We start from the raw sequence: 27,914 nt of genomic DNA on the forward strand, positions 1-27,914 counted from the left end.
TTGATTAAAAAAATACTTGCATGTGTGCTAGTTTGTAAATTTTTGCTGAAAACTGTAGGATGAGTTGTCTGGATGAGTTGTCTTGATGAGTTCAGGCCGACATGGACAGACAGATGGACAATCTGATTCCACTACACCCCCCCCTCCCCCCTTTGTTACAGGGGATAGACTAACAAATTATCAAAAACAACAATATGTGTTATCTATAACAAATATTTATTGTGTTGTATACAAGGTTAGGTACTAAGATAACATATCAATATATAGCACCGTAATTCAATATTCAAGATACATGGACAAGCTTTAAGTGGTAAAATAATAAATTAATATATCACTAAACATCACATACATATATATCTACATGTCACAAAATGCAGTTAGCGTTCGGTTGAGCAGGTACTTGGTGTCTCGCACATGAACATAACATCATTCATTAATGATTACGATTAATTACATAAAACTTTGGACATATACTTTCATTGTCTTAAAGGTTTCATTGTTTGATGTGTACAGGGCTTTGAGGTCTGACATACAACTCTTGTGTCGTACCTTCCTGGCTAAAAAGATGTAACCTCAAGCAACTTTAACATCTAAATTAATGACAATTTTGAATCAGAAAAACACAGACCTAAGGTTTTACTCAGGTTCTCAAGATATTTCCAAGGGACAAATGTATTGTGTAACCATACATTTTCTATGACATGTTCCATCATGAAGTAAAAAGACAACAGAGTTATGTTTAGACTAACTAAACAAAGGGCCGTAACTCTGCATAAGGTAAGAGACTGGACTTCTGTGATTCTCGAGGCTTACCAAGGATAGGTATATAAGTTTAAGTATAGCATGTTCTGTTAACATAAACATACAATGTAGATTAATGAGTTAAGGCTACAGACATTATATTGTATGCCAAGCTGTCCAGAAAATATAATACCGTAAATAGATTCTGTCATTGACAGGTGAAAAATACACATGTACATTATCAAAAAAAAAAAAAAAAAAAAATTGCAAAAGTACATACCTTAAAATAAAGGAAAATTCCTTTAATTTACATTTACAAAGTATGTGTGATGACACCGGTCACGATCGGTGATACAAACCAGAAATGCATGCGATGCACATGTTTTACTGGACAGCAAGCTAAGTTAGTGTTAGGTGACAGGGAAATCATTGTAACAATGGGACATAGGACATTATAAATGAAGCAGTAATGACTAGTATAAAACACACATTAAAATTACATAATAATTATATATCATCTCTCTTTACTGAATCAACTACATACACACTTACACATACAACATACAACAGGTCCAAAGGCCTGTATCGCTCACCTGGTTATTTTACAAGTGTTACTGAAATAAATCTGTCTAGCAGTTTCAGAGGACAGGGATTTATCCACCAACATTTGTATTTGTACAGTTATGATAATCTACATGAAGGCTAAACATGATACTGTACAACTACAATTTGGTTGTAAGTGTCTATGTTTGATTTTATACACCATGATCTGGACATTTCTGTCATGTTATGCCAATAATAAAACCCATTTATCCTGACCCTCATCTGTTAGGAAAGCCAGCCCATTAAAAATGTTTGGTAAACATGGTATATGAAAAGTATCCTGGAAGATGATGCCATCTACAGCAAATTATTCATTTTTATTTTTACTCCTTCACAACCTCTAGCACTTCTTGACTGTCGTTGGCAGTCAAACTTATCGCTATACCATCTGACAGAGTGAAATGAAGTAACTCTGATAGATCATAATGCCTCTAACAGGTTTAGGCTCTTCACAAAGACGACAGATAAACACCACAACATAACCTTGCTATGGTATGTCATAAATTTGAGCTCATAGTGAATGACATCGGCCTCAGATCCATAATGCCTATACAGTAGTGCAGCTGACTCTCATATATACTTTAAACGCCATCAATATTTACCACATTCTCGCATCTTCAATTCAATCACACCATCAATAAATTTGTATCTGGTAAAAGCTGGTATACAACACAATCAGTTTATATTTCGGTCGGTTTAAAACAAGTTTATATAAAACCCTATCAGATTGGCACAACATATTGTTAGCTAAATCTTGTCTGTTCTAACATATACCATCATGCACTTGCTCAATCTCAAATCTCGCTTTGTCATCATTGCAATGTTTCTATAGTAATCAACATAAGCAATAATACATATATATATTACATGTTGTATGTCAATCCTCTTGATAATGTATTAAGTCATAGGCACCAGGGATATACATCAGTCACACAACAACTACTTGGTCATTTATTAGCTACAAATAAGGTTCTGTGTGAGTTAACTCCCCTGACACAGTTATTAGTGAGTTACCTCCCCTGTCACACGTATTAGTGAGTTACCTCCCCTGTCACACGTATTAGTGAGTTACCTCCCCTGTCACATGTATTAGTGAGTTACCTCCCCTGTCACATGTAAGTGAGTTACCTCCCCTGCCACACGTATTAGTGTATACAGTTATTAAGCAAAACATTTTGGAATGTTGTTGAATGGTCATTAATATTTGACTGATAATATGAACCTGTTACAAAATAATTCATTCACAAATAATCAATATTATTAACACCTTCAAATTGCAACCCTTGAAATTTTGAGAATTTATGGTAATGTATTAACTATGTTTGAAATAACACTCCAAAACATTTCCTTTAACAAGAGAACTCAAACCCTTCAATGTTAATTGATAATTATGAGGATCCATTACAATAACAAGCAGTAAATAGAGGTAAGGGTCATATAACACAGCCGTATATAATTAACTTAGAATTCTCTAAACCCCATATAAAGAATCAGAAAATAGGCACATAACTCTCAAATGATATTGTAAATAAAAGAAGCACAACAGTAAAATTATCATGGTAGTAATCAGGTGTACGGTTAAAGGTTCTGTTCAGAAAACAGAAAGGGGGCACAACTCTAATAAATGTACAAAATTTACAAAGACGACTGCAACAGGCATAAGGAAGACAAGAATTGTTAATAAATTCCATAATTATAAGAAAAGCCTGCTTATACATTTTGTTGTTTGCTTGTTTGTAAGCTATGTTTACTCTCAGAATGAGATAGTTATGTAAGTGACATAAACAACTATGGGAGGTATAAAATTATAAATTGTGTGTATATGAACCTTGAGATACATATCTATAGTTTTAAAACAGTTATATGGATCTCGCCCCCGTACACATTCAATATACATAGGAATAATTTTGCCAGGATTAACCATCTCCAAATACAAATAATATCTAGTACATGATTAGTTCTGTCCACAAAAAAAAAATATACAATAACTTTCAGTTACTGAAACAAGTAAAGCTGCTTCACCATAGAAAAACCCTACACCAGATCAACACTCGATTGGCTGACTATCTGAGCTGGCGCCACCTACAGGGCGGGATCAGATAGCAACGAAGACTCTCTTACAGTAGAGGAAGATGGCAACAATGACCCAGAAGAAGGTACCCCAGAGGTTCAGCGGTAGGAGTGACGCATGTGTGGGGGGCACCGCCCACTTGACAGGGAAGGCGTTGTGAAACACTTCGTGGCCCAGGTAAATAACGATTGAGTTCATTCCTGCAAAATAAAACAAGCAACACTCTGAACTGGGGTACTTTCCTTTTTACGTAGCAGTTTAGTTTACAGGAAAATACAGAATTTATCTTTAATAGTTTAAAATCATGTGTTATTATAGAACCAAGTCAGTTTTCAATCAGCTGTAATCATTGTTGATTAGCATTGACAGGTAAGATCAAATGTATCCAAGTGAACATTTATATTAAATATTTTTGATAAGAGAGGTCAGGTGTGTACAGTGTCAAGGTCAGATTTAAGCTTTTTGTAAACTTGGGCGGGGCGTGGAGCTAGACTGCGGGTCGACCTTGGAGATGAGTGGGATAAGCTTGCTAGGGGATATCAGGTACGTAGGAGTAGATCATTATCACTCGTACAAAATAGTAAATGGGGTGCTTCTTTGGATCAGTCGGTAAAATTGTGGATTATTACACTGGAAATAAGGGTTCGATTCCTGTTGGAAACTCGGAGTGCTTGGCAGGAATATATTTTTCCTATTTTTTACAAGGATATGATACATTAACAAGCAGTTTTGTCTATCCATCTATTGATTGGTGATCAAAGGTGTTGTATACAAGATGTTAGCACAAAATGGCAGCTCCTTCTGTAAGCTCCCCAGGAGTCGAAAAAAACCCATATAAAAGCCCACTAACTACAGATAATCATTTGTGAACTACTTTGAGATGGAAATATTTCTGTGATTATCATGAGACACCTACAACAAACCACACCCTCACCTTTCCTGGATACAAACAACATATAGATCATAGATATCTCTCCCCTTTATATTGACATAGAATTTCCCTCCATTCATTCAAAAAGATGAAAAAAATCAGTTACTTTCACTAAAAATACAAAAATGGCAGACTTGCCCCGATGTGTTGTGTGATGATATGATGGTAGTGAATGGGTACGTTCTGTGTGGTAGAGGTGAGAAATTAAACCATACCACAGAATATATAGGTAGTGAGGGGGTATAGTGAGGGGGTAGTGAGGGGGTACGTTCTGTGTGGTAGAGGTGAGAAATTAAACCGTAACACAGAATACATAGGTATTGTACTGTGTGGTAGAGGTGAGAAATTAAACTGTACCACAGAATATATAGGTAGTGAGGGGGTAGTGAGTGGGTATAGTGAGGGGGTATGTACTGTGTGGTAGAGGTGAGAAATTAAACTGTACCACAGAATATATAGGTAGTGAGGGGGTAGTGAGGGGGGTAGTGAGGGGGTAGTACTGTGTGGAAACTGTACCACAGAATATATAGGTAGTGAGGGGGTAGTGTGAGGGGGTAGTGAGAGGGTAGTGTTAGGTAGTGAGGGGGTAGTACTGTGTGGAAACTGTACCACAGAATATATAGGTAGTGAGGGGGTAGGGTAGTGTTAGGTAGTTAGGGGGTAGTGAGGTAGTGAGGGGGGTAGTGAAGGGGTACGTTCTATGTGGTAGAGGTAAGAAATTAAACAGTACCACAGAATATATAGGTAGTGAGGGGATACGTACTGCGTGGTAGAGGTGAGAAATTAAACCGTACCACAGAATATACAGGTAGTGAGGGGGTAGTGAGGGGGTACGTACTGTGTGGTAGAGGTGAGAAATTAAACCGTACCACAGAATATACAGGTAGAAAGTGTTAGACGGAAATAAAGATTTTCCTCTCATGCATGATGAATGTCACAGCACACCAAAACACAGGCCCCCACAGATTTATAGCCAGCTGTTGTGTGTGGTCAGCCTTGACTGAGAAACTCACAGGAAAACTCTTGTCAAGCACTTCGTGTGCCATGTACATGAAGATGGAGTTCATACCTAGGCGAACATGGCACAGAACTCATATAGTCTGTTAGAGTCAATGGCTTCCACAAGTTTAAAGAAAAGATGATTATTTTGATGTGATTTGTTCGAAAGTTGGTGAATTCTGAAATAGGTGGTGTCATGCTTTATAGCTATACAGCAAGTAGACTTTAACATTACAATTGCTTAGATTTTTACATAAAGCAGAGAAAACTAACACCAAAATTTCTTTTAAAGGTACAATCTTTAAAATATATTATAAAACAACAAAAGGTGAAGCATGTTACAGTACTTCAGTTCATACTGTCAAGAAATTTGTTTTTCTGAAATAATGAATCTGGATTTACCTGGATAATAGAATGGAGCCCCGTTCCATATTTTCCACACGTCTATCATGAGATAACACACTGTTAAGACTATGAACGCCATCCCAGCCAGACACAGCACGAAGGACAGTGACCTGTAACATTTACTACAGTCAGTGGTATTCTGGGACAGATGGATGGATGTCATTAACATATCAATACCTTCTTAACTGTTAACAATGTCAGGTAAAATACCGTTTCCAATATTGTTGGTTTCTTAGCTGGGTTTACTGCCCCGTGAACAGCCAGGGTCATTATGAGGTGGGGTCTCTTTGTAGTAGTTGGTGACTACCTCACTGAACAACATACAAGAGGCCTAAGGACACAACCACGACAGCACAGACCGGCACATTTCTAGGCTTCCCGAGACTGACAAGGGTAGGGAGAATTGAACCATGCACGTCTGATCCTCACCTGAGGTTACATGGCCGGCGCTCTAACCATTTCCAATACATACATAATAAATTTTTCAAAACTCTGTCAAAGATGAGATGTACATGTACTTAAAGTATCTTAAAAGTTTATTACAAAAGACTGATACAGGTACAAGTTTATCTATAGTGATACAGTGTTCTGATAAAAGACTACATATAAATTGGTGTTAAAATCAGTAAATACTGGAGCAATCATTCTGATAAAAGACTACATGTACGTATAAATTGGTGTTAAAATCAGTAAATACTGGTACAATCATCTCTAGTTTTGATGGAAATTAAAACAATATAATATACAAACCAGAGGTTTTTATTGATAGGAATCCATCCGTCATCTTTACTAAATTTACACAATATGGCGGCGATCAGGGACTGTAAAAGATGAGTAAGAGTAAGTTTATTCTAAGAGCGTGAAATACAGACATTTATTTTGGCCACAGGGGCTTGACACATTCCTATGACAAAGAACGAAATAAATAACCCCAGGGTCCTACCCTCAGATCACTGAATAACAAAATATCTGGGGAGGTGGTGGGGGACCATGGGGTTAATTTTCCATTCTGGGGTCATAGGAACATGTCAAGCCCACTGTAAATTTGGCCCATGGGACCTGTATCATTTGGTTATAGTTGAATGGTGTTGAAGAACACATCTCTGTATCCTTTAGTGTTGACCTAAATAACCTGTTATTATATAGCAAGTTACAGGTGACATATCCTTAATGAATAAATCATCTTTCTATTTTGGGATGAAGTAAATGTAGTTCTATATATGATTTTAACACTTGTAGCCTACGTTATAAAGAGAATAAATGTAATTTATGATTTTCAAAAAATCTTGACATGAGAAGTCTATACAGACGAGGATAGAACTTTATCAATTTGAAAATACAAACCTGTAAACCATATAGATATAGTAACCAACACTTACCAGCACAAAGCCCCAGGATAGGAAACGCACCACACGACCTCTAACGTCCTTGAAATACATCAGGATTTTCCCTGCCTGTCAAAAGTTAACCAACATTTGATAGAGTAGATGTGATATAAGGATAAATATTTGTTTATTATTCTGGCATATATATATAGATTTTTTCTCTAGATTATTAGGTAAAACAAGCATACTGGTTATTGCTAAAGTAATACATGTCCCCTACATCCTCTAATGTCCCCTGCTAAAAATTGGGATATTATACTTAATTATATGAACACAGATAAAAAAATACGCAAATACAATACCAAGGTAAGTTCTGGTATATATGGTGATGTTTTTACCTGTAATCCCAGGAAACACATAAAACAGGAAGTAATAGTTCCCAGAATTCCTTCAGGATCATACGGTACCTTGGTGTTGTAAATTTCCTGTAACAAATGACAAAAGTAAAAATGTTTTTGTTTATCAATTCTAAGGACCCTTACATTTCTACTACTGTATACATGGTGGTACATACCTTACAGGTAGACTACTGTATACATGGTGGTACATACCTTACAGGTAGACTACTGTATATATGGTGGTACATACCTTACAGGTAGATACTGTATATATGGTGGTACATACCTTACAGGTAGATACTGTATATATGGTGGTACATACCTTACAGGTAGACTACTGTATATATGGTGGTACATACCTTACAGGTAGACTACTGTATATATGGTGGTACATACCTTACAGGTAGATACTGTATATATGGTGGTACATACCTTACAGGTAGATACTGTATATATGGTGGTACATACCTTACAGGTAGATACTGTATATATGGTGGTACATACCTTACATGTAGATACTGTATATATGGTGGTACATACCTTACAGGTAGATACTGTATATATATGGTGGTACATACCTTACATGTAGATACTGTATATATGGTGGTACATACCTTACAGGTAGATACTGTATATATGGTGGTACATACCTTACAGGTAGATACTGTATATATGGTGGTACATACCTTACAGGTAGATACTGTATATATGGTGGTACATACCTTACAGGTAGATACTGTATACATGGTGGTACATACCTTACAGGTAGGATTACTGTATATATGGTGGTACATACCTTACAGGTAGACTACTGTATATATGGTGGTACATACCTTACAGGTAGATACTGTATACATGGTGGTACATACCTTACAGGTAGATACTGTATATATGGTGGTACATACCTTACAGGTAGACTACTGTATATATGGTGGTACATACCTTACAGGTAGGATTACTGTATATATGGTGGTACATACCTTACAGGTAGATAACTGTATATATGGTGGTACATACCTTACAGGTAGGACTACAGTATATGTTGGTACATACCTTACAGGTAGGATTACTTTATATATGTTGGTACATACCTTACAGGTAGGATTACTGTATATATATTGGTACATACCTTACAGGTAGACTACTGTATATATGGTGGTAAATACCTTACAGGTAGACTACTGTATATATGGTGGTACATACCTTACAGGTAGACTACTGTATATATGGTGGTACATATATATGGTGGTACATACCTTACAGGTAGACTACTGTATATATGGTGGTACATATATATGGTGGTACATACCTTACAGGTAGACTACTGTATATATGGTGGTACATACCTTACAGGTAGGATTACTGTATATATGGTGGTACATACCTTACAGGTAGACTACTGTATATATGGTGGTACATACCTTACAGGTAGACTACTGTATATATGGTGGTACATATATATGGTGGTACATACCTTACAGGTAGGATTACTGTATATATATTGGTACATACCTTACAGGTAGACTACTGTATATATGGTGGTACATACCTTACAGGTAGACTACTGTATATATGGTGGTACATATATATGGTGGTACATACCTTACAGGTAGACTACTGTATATATGGTGGTACATACCTTACAGGTAGGATTACTGTATATATGGTGGTACATACCTTACAGGTAGACTACTGTATATATATTGGTACATACCTTACAGGTAGGATTACTGTATATATGGTGGTACATACCTTACAGGTAGACTACTGTATATATGGTGGTACATATGGTGGTACATACCTTACAGGTAGACTACAGTTTATATGGTGGTACATACCTTACAGGTAGACTACTGTATATATATTGGTACATACCTTACAGGTAGGATTACTGTATATATATTGGTACATACCTTACAGGTAGACTACTGTATATATGGTGGTACATACCTTACAGGTAGACTACTGTATATATGGTGGTACATATGGTGGTACATACCTTACAGGTAGACTACAGTATATATGGTGGTACATACCTTACAGGTAGACTACTGTATATATGGTGGTACATACCTTACAGGTAGATACTGTATATATGGTGGTACATACCTTACAGGTAGATACTGTATACATGGTGGTACATACCTTACAGGTAGATACTGTATATATGGTGGTACATACCTTACAGGTAGACTACTGTATATATGGTGGTACATACCTTACAGGTAGGATTACTGTATATATGGTGGTACATACCTTACAGGTAGATAACTGTATATATGGTGGTACATACCTTACAGGTAGGACTACAGTATATATGGTGGTACATACCTTACAGGTAGGATTACTGTATATATATTGGTACATACCTTACAGGTAGACTACTGTATATATGGTGGTACATACCTTACAGGTAGACTACTGTATATATGGTGGTACATATGGTGGTACATACCTTACAGGTAGGACTACTGTATATATGGTGGTACATACCTTACAGGTAGACTACTGTATATATATTGGTACATACCTTACAGGTAGGATTACTGTATATATGGTGGTACATACCTTACAGGTAGACTACAGTATATATGGTGGTACATACCTTACAGGTAGACTACTGTATATATATTGGTACATACCTTACAGGTAGGATTACTGTATATATGATTATCTCCCAGGACCTGTCGGTCTATGTAGCCCGCTACTCCTCCAGTACAGTTACTATACTTCCCCATGTCAGCCTCACCACCTGGCCCCAGGTACCCTCTGTAATCAATGTAAGAAAGGTAATTAACATGGCCAATCTGAACATACAAATAGTGATGTTTATCATATTCAGAATACTGAAGGCTACGTGAGCCCTCCAGAAAAAGGGTCTATCATGGTGGGTACTGTATATTATATGTTAAAGTTTTAATTGAATGACTTTCTTGGTCGTCTGTGTTTGAAGAACCTGGAGTTCTCCTGTTGGAGAAATATTATACTGGAATTATAGCCAAGAAAAACTAGTTAAACTAAAACCCATTTAGGCTACTGAAGTATATATTTGACATAACAGCAATGAAAATTTCAATGAAAGAGTACAGATTCAAGGAGAATTCAGCCAGTTTATATACAGTCAAACTTCGATGTTTCGAAGTTCAAGGGACTAACAGAAAAACTTCGAAACAGCGGGACTTCGAATTATTCATGGTTGACAATAGATCGATGTTTTCTTGATAATGACCATATACATTGTATGTTAACGTTACATGTCCTCGGTGTCTTCGTGATGATCGTCGCCTGTCAGGCTCAAAAGTTAATTTATACCTCAAACACAACAAAATTAAAATACTTTTCATTAATTATACCTAAGCATTTTATTAATTAAACAAACTATGTATCGGTTACAAAACACTTATATCGCGTTTAACAGATAAAGCAAAAGAAGCTTACGTAAGTCGTGAGGCTTTTCTGCTAAAGTCACGTGCGGTTACGTTATATGCATATAAAATACGGAATGCCGATCGGTTGGAGAATGCATGATTGAATGACAAATAATCGATTTCCTTGGATATTTATGACATTTATGAGTGAAGACATCGCTAATTGTTTGTGTTTAAAATTGGTCCGCTTGTTTTATAGTTCCGTAAAATTTACTCACCGACCGCTGATTTCAATGGCGGCAAAGATTATCAGAGACGACTACCGAAATGTTTTGCCGGAGTGATTAAATGTCATGGCTTCTAAAGACACCATTTATCAATCAATTTGGTCTGATTATTAATTAACCCCATGATCGGGAGTGACAACACACGCTATCGTTATCCCTATTGTCAGTCAGGGCATCTAGGGGAGAAGTGTGAAATCTTGCCGCGGGGGTCACGACCAACACCTGTCCAGTGGTCAGTACAGGTAAACTTTTGTTCGAATCATGAGATGTCAATTACCTATGACATCATAGCTAACGGGCCATGAAAAAAGTTCGATACATCGAAAACTTCGATTTATAAAAATTCGAATCATGCATAGGTTCGTTAGTAGCGTTATATAGTGAGGAAATACGGGACCAAGCAAAAAGTTCGATACAGCGAGAAATTCGAATCAACGAAGATCGAATCATCGAGGTTTGACTGTATTGTCATTTTTAATCATGAAGAAACTATAATTTTTACTTTAAGTTATGAGTACACATACTTAGGACATTTTGGGACATCCAAGCCAAAGGTAAGAGCACAGTGTAGAGAGATTAACATGAAGTTGATAATCCACTCCGGCCAGTAGTACAGTATGTCCCTGGCCCGACTCCAGTAGGAATGCTGTGGAAAATGGAAAGACAGAGATATGGAACAATACTGAGTGTGTTTGGGTGTGGGGATACGTGTGTACTCAGGGTATGAAATGGGAAAATGTTTGTAGGACTACATTTTTTCTCCTTCAGTTCAATAATTTATTTTCTCAGACATGTCTAATATATGTATATATATAGTAAGTAATAACGACCGTATGGTCCAATGTAGTACTGGATCCTAACAAACAAATGTTCGCTGGATACCTATTACTAGAAATAGATCATTTGTCAAGTAGTAATAACGACAGTATTACTTGTCTGTCCTGTCGTTATAACAAATTAATTAAAATTAGACTTGTAATTTTCAAATTTCTGGCATGCAGCACACCATTTTTCCCCAAAAGGTACCTACTGACATACAAACTTGAAAATTCTAGGTGATATATCACTCGAAATATCACTTGAAATATCACTCGAAATATCACTCGAAATATCACTCGAAATATCACTTGAAATATCACTCGAAATATCACTTGAAATATCAAGTTTATGGCCAAGCATGCTATACTTTATTTAATATACATACCATGTGGATATCGGCCTCACGGATAAACACTAGGTGTACAGAGGCAGTGATGAGATAGGTGAGGGCAAACCTCTGTAGTACTCCAGGGATTCTCAGATGTGGCAGGGACACAGCTGTGGAGGTTAAAGGGTCAATATTTAATCACAGGACAAACATCTATATCATCAAATAGTAAATGTAATTCTGCAAATATATTTCACTTCCATATATGGAACTATTATCAAATTCATTAGTTAATTAATTGTTTATCAAACGATGTTCCAGTTTTCCAAACTTCAGTTTCTGTTCAATATCCACACACTTACGTAATCCCCTCCCAATCCACCCCTTCCCCAAATATTGACAAACTTATGAGTATACCCACCTCATACCATACTGACACACTTACATGAATGTCCCCGCCCCCACTCTACCCCTATCCCAATATCAACTAACTTGCGTGAATGTCCCCACCCCTATTCCAATATCAACAAACTTACGTGAATGTCCCCGTCCCCACTCCACCCCTATCCCAATATCAACTAACTTACGTGAGTGTCCCCACCCCCACTCCACCCCTATCCCAATATCAACAAACTTACGTGAGTGTCCCCGCCCCCACTCCACCCCGTACTGACAAACTTACGTGAGTTTCCTCCTGCTGTGTTGACAATCAAACCAAGAACAAAGAGAATACAAGATCTCTTTAGAATCTTTAAAAATATTTTCCATTTTGGGACACATTTCTGTAGGAGGGAACTGTAGGAGAAGGCCATGGAAGTCCCCATGATGAACACGAACCTAAAAGGTGAGAAAGGGTTGGAAATGGTCACATTTTATAGAAACTCTATCACAAGCCATTTTAAAATATTTTATATATACATGTACACTTATTTAGTTATATGCATAAACTTTCATAACTGAAGTAAAATATACACAAAACAGCAACATTTAAAATGTAATTTAGAATTTAATGATTTCATTTGACCACTATAGTATATCATGTTCAAGTCAGCACAGACACCAACTAATGTCCTTGTTAGTATATTAACAGCTTTCAGGAAGTTTTTTTTATTTAAAATTGTAAGCATATTGTAGAAAGAAGAATGGAGCAAATTTATATGGTACCGTGGGTATAAATATGAACATTGAGATTTCCAAAATATAACATAACAGTATACAAATAAACTAAGAAACACTGTTATGGACACCTTCTAATAAACAAATATATTGAAGCCAAATTAAATACATGTATTGACAATTTGAATCTATAATATCTCTGAATTATGTTCATTCTAGTTAAACTGAAAGCAAACAAAAGCTAGAGCAGTTTTATATAGTAAACATGCTGATGACGATTGTACCAAAGAGTAAAAGATTTCAAAATATTGTGTGAATATGAACTAAATCTGCTCTGGGATTCTCGAGATATCTTTGTGCTATGGACAGAATCTCAAGATATCTTTGTGCTATGGACAGACTCTAGAGATATCTTTGTGCTATGGACAGAATCTCGATATAACTTTGTGCTATGGACAGAATCTCGAGATAACTTTGTGCTATGGACAGACTCTCGAGATATCTTTGTGCTATGGACAGACTCTCGAGATAACTTTGTGCTATGGACAGACTCTCAAGATATCTTTGTGCTATGGACAGACTCTCGAAATATTTTTGTGCTATGGACAGACTCTCAAGATATCTTTGTGCTATGGACAGACTCTCGAGATATCTTTGTGTTATGCACAGACTCTTGAGATGTCTTTGTGCTATGGACAGACTCTCAAGATATCTTTGTGCTATGGACAGATTTTCGAGATATCTTTGTGCTAAAGACAGACTCACAGACACACTCATGCATGCCCAGACAAAGTGATTACTATATATCACCTTCTCATGAACTAAGTAGGTGATATATTTATTAAGTATTAAGCTAATGTTTTTGTAGTACAAACTATTCTACATGTGTAAACAGAAGCAAACTGTGTGGAAAAGGAAAACACGTGCAGTACAGACTTTTAACAAAGAGCAGTGAAAGAACAGAAAGTTATACGAGGACATACCAGGGGAAAACCAAATCTGCTACTGTAATTCCATTCCAGTCAGAATGGGCAAAAAACCAATATCCCCCTCCGCCATAGTTAACAAAGCACATTACCACTAAACTCAATCTAAAAATAGAGCAACACAAGTGAGCAACGACACAAGACTAGTACATTACAGCATTAGTAAGTAATGGAGGTGTCACTGTAGTAAATAGTAGATCAGCCAAGAGTTCTACAACAGATAGAAATTAATGTTAGTATAATATCAGTGTTAACATGCAATCAACTAAACTATAAAGCCATGCCGAAGAGCATTTTAGAGTTATCTCCCTTTGTGCATGCCTAGACTCACCATGGAAACACCAAATCTGCGACTGTGAGGCCATTCCAGCGGGAGTGATGGAAAAACCAGTAACCCCCACCCTTGTAGTTTACAAATATCATTATCACAATGCTTATTCTGTAATAAAAACACAAAACAGTGTTAATACATGGAAGACAGAGCTTAATTCCTAACATTGAATAAATATAATTCACTTATTACATGTATACTATATATTACAGTGTATGTATTTGGACTAATCAAAGGACCACTGCTCCCAGGCGTTCAAACTTTTACTTCTGATCCAAAATGATAATTAGAAATTATCCCTTGATTTTTGCTAATTTTAAATCTGCCTGATTAAAGCATTCATCAAATTCAGGCTCTTGAAATTAAAGTAGTAATGAATATCAAACAATCTTGTGTTCTGACAATGCTGCTGGAGTCCAGTACACACTTTCTGGAAATAGTTTTGTTTCATGGAAATTTGACTTATTCATTATGGCATCTTACAGAAAAATAAATATTACATATGTACATACATATCTATAATGAGTAATAGTTGTAATAAAGACATTAACACAGAGATTTGTTTATCAAATGCTTCAAATTTGACAACTGAAAAAAAAAGAATGAATGATATTCAAATAAACTGAAAAATATGTGTAATAGCATGTTAAGATATCTCTAATGTTTCATGAGTTAAAACCAGCAAATTTTTAATTGTTTCAAAGGTGTAGTTCTCATTACTGGTAGATTAAAATTTTAATATGTAATTAAGATAAAAAAGGCTCCTTCCCAAGGTGTCTGAAACCTTGAAATTTTCCTCAAATTGCCGAGAGACTTGATGTTTTCCTGGAGATGACTGTTCCCTGAAGATGTCTAGATATTTAACTCACACCCAGGAGGTACCTATACATTGACTGACATCCCAATGATGCCTGGAGACTATTTGACTGACATCCCAATGACGCCTGGAGACTATTTGACTGACCTACCCTCTGAAAGTATCTAAGGATTTGAGACGTTCCTTCTTAGGTCGGCTCTCCTCATTGTCCACAGGGTTGATGTTGGTATTCATATTTTGCATGCTTCCGAGGTCCTGGGAGGCATAGGCGTGCTGTAATATAAAAACAATCTCAATGAACAACACCTTTACCTCCAACGCCCTGAGGTGGACTTATAGACTATAAATACTTACGCTCAACCTCAGGAGGAATACTAAGTTGAAGTCAACACAATTATTTATGTAACTATAAAGGAGACATGATCCTATAATTACTATACTTATACATAATAGTCACATCAACAAGGTATCAATGAGCATGTTTGTATACCAAGTATGTACAAGGAAACTGGATTTCTTTGTAATTAATACCTGCAGGTACAACATGTAAAGATGAAAATATAAAATCATCATGTTAACACCCAGTAAACATGTGATCACCATGTAATCATAAAATAAACACCATGTAAACATGTAAAAACCATGTAAACACCATGTAAAGTTGAAAACACCATAGAAACATGTACCACAATTAACACCTTGTAAACATGAAAACTAGAATTAATATATTCTCTTCTTACTGTCAACATAACACACATACTTACTGTCAACATAACACACATACTTACTGTCAACATAACACACATATTTACTGTCAACATAACACACATACTTACTGTCAACATAACACACATACTTACTGTCAACATAACACACATACTTACTGTCAACATAACACACATACTTACTGTTTACATTACACATACTTACTTTGTTACACACATGCATACTTACTCTTCAATCTGGTTGTCTACACAGTTCAGATTATAGATATTGGTTTAACCACATGAACAGGTAAAAGCACCAGGATCCCAATATATTATCCACAGATATATAAGCATGTTATGTTTACAGATCTCACTTTAGCAGCAGTTTATGTTGGTATAGATATTGACTTCTGAGTAGGTGACAAAACAAAGAAAGAATGATTATCAATATAAGCATGCTGGAACATCTTCTATAAATGCCCAGATATCTGCAGGCACAATACCCTGGACAATCACAGAACCTTCTGAAATATTAGCAATGCTACATATAAACAATTCACAAATAGCATGTATCAATAAAGCTAAGCGAATCTTTCACACCATGTGGTAAGGATATCTAGCTGCTAGATTATAGAACTGAGTAGGAGGGCGGTGGAGGGTGGTTCCCATGGAGACAGCCGTTTCTATGCCTACAACTCACCCTCCCCTTAGTCTGGGGCTCCCTAGGGCGCCCCGCACGTCGCCTCAAACTTCTCCCTGTGTCTCCTGATTGCTTTTCCTTGATAAGTTCTCCCTGTTCCTTAGATTCATTGTGAGGCTGTGAGGGGAAAATGGGTCAAATTAACCCAAAACTGTATTCTCGTTTGCCAGTGTCAAGGTCAAATAAAGTGTTTGTAACTTTGAAGGTTAAGTGTTTCCTATATCTGATTCTACGTATACATGCAGTTTCAAAAGAGCTCTGAATTTTAAAGCTGATTAAGACACCATTTAAACTTTAGTTTAGGTGAGACTTGTTATCACTAAGACACTAGATATATATAACCATCCCATATATCTGTTAATGAGGTATACCATTAAGTATTCATTACATCAAACCCAAGGATTGCAAAATTATAACCACTTCAAAATTCACCAACCACAACCACTAATATTTTTAGGTATAAAACAAAAACAACAAGGAAATCGTATAATCCTTCATATATACATGTACGGTATTTATATATATATTGACTGGTTTAAAATAATATCAATATATATCACCATAACTTCATTTTATCAAAATATATATAAATAACTGTTTTGGTTTGCTGTTACTGTTTCTTAACTGATAAAAAACCAGGGCACTCTGAAAATTTGTCTTCAGCACATCATGTACACTTGTAAGCTGCAATAATGATACTAACAGACCTCCACTACTAGGTTGTCCACTGCCTTTTGTTCTATTAGCTCATGAAGACAAAACTACAATATTACAATGGTACTTTTAATGACTAGCTGTTTTAATTGAATACGAGATATGCTATCACTGAAATCTAAACACCTAGCTGGTCTGCAGTGATCCTGATATTCTGTGGAGCCAAACATTCCATGAGAACGGGTGGTAATACCCATCAGTAGGTAGATCCTCAGCCTAACATACATGTAACCTAAGATGAAGGTCCAAGGAGGATGAATTCATGTCTATTTGGAGTGCCACAGTTTGTGTTCCTCAGGAAGATATCACAGACAGTACTGTGCAGTTGTAATTGAATTCGTGGGCGAGAACGTTTTTCACCAATTGCTCTTCTGTGAGGAACCAACTACATATAATATGTACTACAAGGAGATTTTTCCTCCAAATGACCCTGGCTATTTACAGCGTGATAAACTCAACTAAATCCAATATAGAGCTATCGGGTCTAAGTATCAGCTTTAAGCGTGGCAGGTTTAAGTTATATATCATTCAAATAGAATTTGCTGTATATTTAACAGAGATATTTGATTAATGGAAGCTCTATATATAACATCAAGTAGGTCAGCACATCTAAAACGGTTAATATATTGATGGATATATACAAAATACTGTAGGTATATTGATGGTTAATATATTGACGGCTATACAAAATACTGTAGGTAATTGACTGTTATTTTATATACATTGTATACAGAATACTGTAGGTAATTGACTGTTATTTTATATACATTGTATACAGAATACCGTAGGTAATTGACTGTTATTTTATATACATTGTATACAGAATACCGTAGGTAATTGACTGTTATTTTATATACATTGTATACAGAATACCGTAGGTAATTGACTGTTATTTTATATACATTGTATACAGAATACTGTAGGTAATTGACTGTTATTTTATATACATTGTATACAGAATACCGTAGGTAATTGACTGTTATTTTATATACATTGTATACAGAATACCTGTAAGGTATGGACTGTTATTGTATATACTGTACTAGAATACCGTAGGTAATTGACTGTTATCTTATATACATTGTATACAGAATACTGTAGGTAATTGACTGTTATTTTATATACATTGTATACAGAATACTGTAGGTAATTGACTGTTATTATATTGATGGATATACAGAATACTGTAGGTAATTGACAGTTATTGTTATTACTTGCTGTCTGACACTGGTCCCTGGATATCTACTCAGAAAAAAGTGCAGGTCAGTTAATGATCATGCAAACAGGCAGAGAAAGTGTAGGTTTTATATGTTGGATGAGGCTGATAAAATAAACTGCAAGGCAAAAACTACGAGTATACTGAGCCGTTACATGAGACAGGGGAGATAACTTACTGGATCTATCAGACGCTCCGCTCCGGCACTCAGTAACACTCTGTTCCACCAGTGTCGTCTGCAACAGAAAAAAGGTCAAGTCTTAACATGACTGATAGAGGATGCTGTCGTCAGGTAAATGATACTAGATAAAATGGAGGATGATAAAAGTATTTCTCGTCAGGTAAATGATACTAGATAAAATGGAGGATGATAAAAGTATTTCTCTTCAGGTAAATGATACTATAGATAAAATGGAGGATGATAAAGTATTTCTCTACAGGTAAATGATACTATAGATAAAATGGAGGATGACAAAAGTATTTCTCATCAGGTAAATGATACTATAGATAAAATGGAGGATGATAAAAGTATTTCTCATCAGGTAAATGATACTATAGATAAAATGGAGGATGATAAAGTATTTCTCATCAGGTAAATGATACTATAGATAAAATGGAGGATAATAAAAGTATTTCTCTTCAGGTAAATGATACTAGATAAAATGGAGGAGGATAAAAGTATTTCTCTTCAGGTAAATGATACTAGATAAAATTGAGGATGATAAAAGTATTTCTCCTCAGGTAAATGATATTAGATAAAATGGAGGATGATAAAAGTATTTCTCATCAGGTAAATGATACTAGATAAAATGGAGGATGATAAAAGTATTTCTCATCAGGTAAATGATATTAGATAAAATGGAGGAGGATAAAGTATTTCTCATCAGGTAAATGATACTATAGATAAAATGGAGGATAATAAAAGTATTTCTCTTCAGGTAAATATTACTAGATAAAATGGAGGATGATAAAAGTATTTCTCTTCAAGTAAATGATATTAGATAAAATGGAGGATGATAAAAGTATTTCTCTTCAGGTAAATGATACTAGATAAAATGGAGGATGATAAAAGTATTTCTCGTCAGGTAAATGATACTAGATAAAATGGAGGATGATAAAAGTATTTCTCTTCAGGTAAATGATACTAGATAAAATGGAGGATGATAAAAGTATTTCTCTTCAGGTAAATGATACTATAGATAAAATGGAGGATGATAAAGTATTTCTCTTCAGGTAAATGATACTATAGATAAAATGGAGGATGACAAAAGTATTTCTCATCAGGTAAATGATACTATAGATAAAATGGAGGATGATAAAAGTATTTCTCATCAGGTAAATGATACTATAGATAAAATGGAGGATGATAAAGTATTTCTCATCAGGTAAATGATACTATAGATAAAATGGAGGATAATAAAAGTATTTCTCTTCAGGTAAATGATACTAGATAAAATGGAGGATGATAAAAGTATTTCTCTTCAGGTAAATGATACTAGATAAAATTGAGGAGGATAAAAGTATTTCTCATCAGGTAAATGATATTAGATAAAATGGAGGATGATAAAAGTATTTCTCATCAGGTAAATGATACTAGATAAAATGGAGGATGATAAAAGTATTTCTCATCAGGTAAATGATATTAGATAAAATGGAGGAGGATAAAGTATTTCTCATCAGGTAAATGATACTATAGATAAAATGGAGGATAATAAAAGTATTTCTCTTCAGGTAAATATTACTAGATAAAATGGAGGATGATAAAAGTATTTCTCTTCAAGTAAATGATATTAGATAAAATGGAGGATGATAAAAGTATTTCTCTTCAGGTAAATGATACTAGATAAAATGGAGGATGACAAAAGTATTTCTCTTCAGGTAAATGATACTATAGATAAAATGGAGGATGATAAAAGTATTTCTCTTCAGGTCAATATTACTAGATAAAATGGAGGATGATAAAAGTATTTCTCTTCAGGTAAATGATATTAGATAAAATGGAGGATGATAAAAGTATTTCTCTTCAGGTAAATGATACTAGATGAAATGGAGGATGATAAAAGTATTTCTCTTCAGGTAAATGATACTATAGATAAAATGGAGGATGATAAAAGTATTTCTCATCAGGTAAATGATACTATATAGATAAAATGGAGGATGATAAAAGTATTTCTCTTCAGGTAAATGACACTAGATAAAATGGAGGATGAATTTCTCCTCAGGTAAATGATATTAGATAAAATGGAGGATGATAAAAGTATTTCTCCTCAGGTAAATGATACTATAGATAAAATGTAGGATGATAGAAGTATTTCTCTTCAGGTAAATGATACTATAGATAAAATGGAGGATGATAAAGTATTTCTCTTCAGGTAAATGATACTATAGATAAAATGGAGGATGACAAAAGTATTTCTCATCAGGTAAATGATACTATAGATAAAATGGAGGATGATAAAAGTATTTCTCATCAGGTAAATGATACTATAGATAAAATGGAGGATGATAAAGTATTTCTCATCAGGTAAATGATACTATAGATAAAATGGAGGATAATAAAAGTATTTCTCTTCAGGTAAATGATACTAGATAAAATGGAGGAGGATAAAAGTATTTCTCTTCAGGTAAATGATACTAGATAAAATTGAGGATGATAAAAGTATTTCTCCTCAGGTAAATGATATTAGATAAAATGGAGGATGATAAAAGTATTTCTCATCAGGTAAATGATACTAGATAAAATGGAGGATGATAAAAGTATTTCTCATCAGGTAAATGATATTAGATAAAATGGAGGAGGATAAAGTATTTCTCATCAGGTAAATGATACTATAGATAAAATGGAGGATAATAAAAGTATTTCTCTTCAGGTAAATATTACTAGATAAAATGGAGGATGATAAAAGTATTTCTCTTCAAGTAAATGATATTAGATAAAATGGAGGATGATAAAAGTATTTCTCTTCAGGTAAATGATACTAGATAAAATGGAGGATGACAAAAGTATTTCTCTTCAGGTAAATGATACTATAGATAAAATGGAGGATGATAAAAGTATTTCTCTTCAGGTCAATATTACTAGATAAAATGGAGGATGATAAAAGTATTTCTCTTCAGGTAAATGATATTAGATAAAATGGAGGATGATAAAAGTATTTCTCTTCAGGTAAATGATACTAGATGAAATGGAGGATGATAAAAGTATTTCTCTTCAGGTAAATGATACTATAGATAAAATGGAGGATGATAAAAGTATTTCTCATCAGGTAAATGATACTATATAGATAAAATGGAGGATGATAAAAGTATTTCTCTTCAGGTAAATGACACTAGATAAAATGGAGGATGAATTTCTCCTCAGGTAAATGATATTAGATAAAATGGAGGATGATAAAAGTATTTCTCCTCAGGTAAATGATACTATAGATAAAATGTAGGATGATAGAAGTATTTCTCTTCAGGTAAATGACACTAGATAAAATAGAGGATGATAAAAGTATTACATTGACAGAAGATGTCTACCACCCTGCATGAGTGAATCACACTTTCAACAACAAGTGTATAGTATTGGCTCTTGGTTAGGTAGGCTTTCGCCAGGCTTCTTCAGCCATTATGTTATCAACAGTCATATATTATAAGGCTGCATTACAAATCTAAAACAAATCTGTGATCTCAATAAATTGTCAAGGTCATTCCTTATAATACGAGTAAGTAATGTATATAGATACAATGATTTCACCTTCCTGGACTCAGACTAACATAAACATATAAAGAAATTGCTGGTAGATAGGCTGACGAGTGACGACATGAGGTATTGTCTTGGCCAATAGAGCTAGACTTACCTGTGACAGTTGATAGCAAAAACCCAGATCAGTGCCAAACCGACAAAGATCCCTATGGCCACGTATATAGCTAGAGGAAAAACAAAGAAACAGTGTACTCACAACATTCACTGATAAAGCATGGAGGCAAGAAAGTAAAATAGTTTACATTTGCATCAACTCTTAATTCATAATCATGCCTGCTATAATGTCATAATTAATCCTAGACTTTGAAATTGTATTAATTAAACAGTATACGCTGTTTATTCCTGAGATAATGATATACGTCTGGTATAATTAGTACATGTACATGATGTATTGGTAAGGTTCTCATTTTTACAATCAAGTCAGCCAAAGATCTACAACAACTACAATTAAATAGTGTTCTAGTATTTCCAAAAGTTCCAACAATTTAGAATATCTCTTCATCAATATATCACATTATCTCAATACCTACAAATCTTATAGTCTCAGTATGTACAAATCTTATAGTCTCCATGGAACCGTGTGTACAAATCTTATTGTCTCCATATGTACAAATCTTATTGTCTCAATGTGTACAAATCTTGTTGTCTCAATGTGTACAAATCTCATAGTCTCAATGTGTACAAATCTTATTGTCTCAATGTGTACAAATCTTATTGTCTAAATGTGTACAAATCTTATACTCTCAATGTGTACAAATCTTATACTCTCAATGTGTACAAATCTTATACTCTCAATGTGTACAAATCTTATACTCTCAATGTGTACAAATCTCATAGTCTCAATGTGTACAAATCTTATTGTCTCAATGCGTACAAATCTTGTCTCAATGTGTACAAATCTTATACTCTCAATGTGTACAAATCATATACTCTCAATGTGTACAAATCTCATAGTCTCATCGTGTACAAATCTTATAGTCTCAATGTGTACAAATCTTATTGTCTCAACACCTACAAATTGTTTGTCTCAACATATGAAGTTCTATTGTCTCACTCTACAAATTTCCTTTTCTCAATACCTAGGATTCTATTGTCTTATTAACACCTGCATAGCTCATTGTCTGAATGCCTACAAATCTCACTGTCTCTAAACTGACACATCTCATTATTTCTTCAGTGTCTCGACATCTACAAAACTCTTTATCTCATTACCTATATACATGTATCATACTGAACACTTACGAATGTTGCTATCTGCTGGCATGTTCATCTGCAGGGCAGCGTCACATTTGATGAAGGAATTGTTAAGAGGATTTTTCTGCACATAGATATAGTAGACACCATACTCATCCAGTTTTAATGTTACTTCTCTGGAAAAAAATAAGATTTAAAATAACCTAGATTTTTATCGAACGGTTTCATTAGCTTACAATTAAGATACTTAACTCTCATTGTGACATCTTCATTAGATTATGGTATAGGTAATTCAGTACCTCTATTGATTAATGTGGATGAAATTTCAAACATCTTACCCTGACTAGAGAAAGATATCAACATATGATCCATACAAAATATGATATACAATCAAATAACCTGGTAAATATGATGTAAATCATAATATACACATATATATATACATATATATACACACACACTGTAATATTACGTCATAAATATCATAATATTAAAATGTTAAAATTGATGTAATGCATATAGATTATATAAAGGGTTGGAATACTGGAGAAAAAGAACCATAAACACTATAACAATTAAGTCAGGCATGTGGACCTGAATTTCTCATGGTTTCCTGATCTAGACAAGAAGTTGAAAATATTATTTTGGATCATGTTTCAGTTTCAAGTTGTGATCCAAATATCAGAATAACAAAATTAGGTCAGGTCAATAATGGGAGCATTTGTACCAATTCTGATTAACAAGGAAATAGCAGTAGTGAAAGCTTTGGTTTGGTTAATTGGTTTATTTTGTTTCACATCCTATTAACAGCCAGGGTCATTTAAGGATGTGCCAGGTTTTGGAGGTGGAGAGTACCCGAAGAAAAACCACGGATATACGATCAGTACCAGGCAACTGCCCCACATGGGTTTCAAACTCGCGACCAAGAGGTGGAGAGTTTGTGATAAAGTGTTGGGACACCTTAACCACTCGGCCAGTACCGTGGCCCCATAGTGACGCCATTGAGATAAATATTATCTATGTATATCAACCCTATCAAATAGAATCAGTGTTATATATAGTAAGTCCTTAATATTAGTATATGTTATTATATATCAGTGTTCTGGAAAACTGCTGACAGTGACACACCTGTCCATAATTGTGTCATATCTCTCTGACGATTCTGGAACTACTCTGTAATAGATATGGCACAGTCTTATCTACTCCTTCACACTGCTTATCTCTAAGAACACCTATTGTTTATAGAAATAGAAAGGCTATAACCATTACATCTAACCCCTTGTAATCGTGTTTCTAAAATGTTAAGTGTATTTTAAGATATATTTTTTCCAAGTTCTATACTTATCATTAAACAAACAAGTTTTCATGTTTAATTACAGTATTATATCTCTATCTGATGTATATAAAGTGTTCAACACTTCAAAATTATTTGCATGGGCACAATTAACACAAGCATGTCACGAAGACCTGATATATTTGACCCACAGATGTTACCCTGACAACAGGTGACATACACTCATTAATCCTCCACTACTCAAAGTGTTATTACTTAACACTAATTGGAATCAAATTTAAACAATTGTCCTGATATTAATTTTTAAGTCATTTCCTGTTCAGTTAGGATGTCATAGAACAAAACATCCTGCAAAATATCTGCCTTTAAAAGTAGGAACTACATAAGGGAGGTAACATGAGATGGATTTTTTTTGCAGACATTTGAATACATCTTTAATTCTAATAATTATATACAGTTTCTGATCCCAAATCACAAATCAGTGTAAACTTACGGACAGCTGCCTTTTTGTGAGGGATGAGTTTTGTTGACATCAAAAGTAATCTGATACTGTATCTTCCATCTTGTATCCAGACTCACCGTACAGTTGGTATCACTTTGAATTCAACAGTTTTCTTTCAATTTACACTAGGTAAAAAGATAAATTCTTTATCAGAAATGAGAACAAAGTTTGCAGATTTATTTCAATTTCCAAGATGTCAGTGATTACATTAATATTATTGTGTTTCATATGTTGAATTTTATTGTCACACATTTAAATGTGAAAATATCAGAAAAAAAAATTGTTATTGTAAAAGTATATGCTATAAATCATGATCAGTATTCAGTGAACCTATCTAACCTGTAACTATGTATGTTTGGTAGCATTTGATGATTAAATCCATTAAACTATCTACAAACAAACGTCATTTCACTGAAATTGTTCCTAGTCAGTAGCATTTTAAACAGTTGATGTTCAGCGATTTTATAAATGATTATAAAATTTACAAATTGTGAAATAAATTTGTTACAGGAAATTTTTATTTTGTTTGTGGAACTGATGGACTTAATTGACTGCATGCTGAAAAATCTTAAGAAAATGGCTGCAATGTGGTTCAAAGACAGAGATTGAAAACAAACACATTTGTAGAATAAAATTCAAGAAGTTATAATTAGCAGATTTCTGAATTCATTATATATACATGTAGGTTTTAATCATATTAACCTCACTCTCATCAGTTTTTAACAGAAATGAAAGCACTAACTTGGCAAACTCATCTTTTGTAAATTATCTAACAACTTCAAATATTACACACAGAAAGTCTGGTACAGTGAACCTCTCTATATATACATACTCCACGACATTCTGTTGTTTGGGTCCATAAGATGATATTATCTGGCACCTTGGATATGATAGTCAGTTTGGCCCTATCCATCTTGTCTGAGGGAATATCGGTAGAGCTACACAGCAACTCATCACCCGCCTTCGCAAGCACAATGGAAAACACTGTAGAAAAAAAAGTTTTTAAAAATTTAATATTGACAAGCTACAGTATTAAATGTACCTTGCATTTTTTTAATTGTATAACATTTTAGCAACCTTTTTGGAATTTGCATTGGGAGATTTTTAAAACTATATGTTGAAAGTTTCAAGCTATGGAAAAGAATATTCCCTTTAAGCTCCTATTTCAGGTTTACTCAAACACATTCTGTGGTTTATATTTCTTTAAAATTTTTAAAAAGTAACAGAAAGAATTGGTGTTACCAGAGACATACAATGTATATACCGTATATACAGGTCTCTGGTGTTACCAACTAATACCAGATCTTATTGAAAAAGGCCAAAAAAGTGTCAATATACATGAGATGTTCCTGCTTACAAAGAAAGATAGTACAGAACTAATCACTCTTCTTTGTTTAGAATAGATTTATAGCAATTAACATCTAGTACTATATCCATGGAAGAATTAGAAATTAACCAAAATGTCTTTATTTTTCTACTACATGTATGTATTATGGCTTTCTAGACATTGTCACACGGTTCACGCCATACTTTGTGACAACTCTGAGCGTACATGTACATGTAATGTTATCTTAGAATAGGATCATTTTATTCATAATAAGCAGCTTTTAGCAACTTAAAATAAACACTTGTGTAATTAAATAAGGCGTTGACTCTCCAGCGTAGTAAATATACTTGTGCAAATATATGCCAAAAAATGTACACTTCCTTAAATTTTAAATTAGGCAGGTACTTTATAGATCAGGCCCCATGTATAAATATATAGAACATTTTTGAGATATTTTTCTATAAATATTTCTGTGATAGTAAAAAAATCTTATTATCAATTAGAGCGCTCTATAATCAATTCTACCGATGTCAATGAGGCTGATATTTAGATAATTATATGAACATGAAAGCAATAGTAATATCTCGATATGTATCGTCTAGATTAAGTGGAAATGCTAAAGACATTTACCAGACAGCAACAACACAGCAACTCTCACACAGGGCGCCGCCATTTTGTCACAAGACGGTATCACATGACCTGTACATATGGGGCCCAAGAAGGGGATAAGCCGGGCACACTATCGAATTCATACGTCAATGAGAATCCTATAACAATACAAAAGTTATTGCTATCTAAAGGAATAATGATAACAACAAATACATATATAAACTATCTATTATAGGTCTGGTAATGATAACTATCGGCGACAAGGGAGCCAACCGTTTTTTTTTGTAAAGACATGCATATGATATCGATATGGTTGGTCGATGAGAATATTACGTTATGCTTCACCGACGGGCTTGGTTTCAGTTATATATCTTACTA

The 27,914-nt window shown here is 34.4% G+C and overlaps 1 protein-coding gene across 4 annotated transcripts; it reads right to left on the reverse strand.

The window, feature by feature from the left end:
• Nucleotides 1–195: 195 nt before the first annotated feature.
• Nucleotides 196–27,613, reverse strand: LOC117334466 (heparan-alpha-glucosaminide N-acetyltransferase-like). 4 transcript variants are annotated; one of them, XM_033894117.1, is made up of 19 exons: nucleotides 27,558–27,613; nucleotides 26,433–26,584; nucleotides 25,592–25,725; nucleotides 23,853–23,980; nucleotides 22,705–22,774; nucleotides 19,041–19,098; nucleotides 16,933–17,049; nucleotides 15,677–15,798; nucleotides 14,709–14,816; nucleotides 12,958–13,112; nucleotides 12,333–12,445; nucleotides 11,653–11,774; nucleotides 10,116–10,242; nucleotides 7,474–7,560; nucleotides 7,130–7,204; nucleotides 6,501–6,571; nucleotides 5,748–5,860; nucleotides 5,216–5,415; nucleotides 3,502–3,615 (listed from the first exon to the last, which is right to left on the reverse strand). In XM_033894117.1, exons 4-18 carry the CDS (start codon nucleotides 23,878–23,880, stop codon nucleotides 5,240–5,242), a joined length of 1,542 nt encoding a protein of 513 aa, XP_033750008.1. In that variant the 5' UTR covers nucleotides 23,881–23,980; nucleotides 25,592–25,725; nucleotides 26,433–26,584; nucleotides 27,558–27,613; the 3' UTR covers nucleotides 3,502–3,615; nucleotides 5,216–5,239. The 4 variants fall into 4 exon arrangements, with proteins under 4 accessions (XP_033750018.1, XP_033750001.1, XP_033750027.1 ...); XM_033894127.1 differs by lacking the exons at nucleotides 5,216–5,415; nucleotides 14,709–14,816 and adding an exon at nucleotides 14,375–14,482 and having other exon boundaries at nucleotides 196–3,615; XM_033894110.1 differs by lacking the exon at nucleotides 5,216–5,415 and having other exon boundaries at nucleotides 196–3,615.
• Nucleotides 27,614–27,914: the final 301 nt, after the last annotated feature.

The sequence above is a fragment of the Pecten maximus genome, chromosome 1, assembly GCF_902652985.1.
Source record: "Pecten maximus chromosome 1, xPecMax1.1, whole genome shotgun sequence".
NCBI lineage: Eukaryota > Metazoa > Mollusca > Bivalvia > Pectinida > Pectinidae > Pecten > Pecten maximus.

Coding starts and splice junctions, on each gene's coding strand:
- LOC117334466 (XM_033894127.1), bottom strand. CDS start 23,880: ATGAACATGCCAGCAGATAGCAACATTC. Junction 15,799..16,932: donor AGCCCCAGACTAAGGGGAGG/GTGAGTTGTAGG, acceptor TTTATATTACAG/CACGCCTATGCCTCCCAGGA. Junction 10,243..11,652: donor GATGTCCCAAAATGTCCTAA/GTATGTGTACTC, acceptor CATTGATTACAG/AGGGTACCTGGGGCCAGGTG.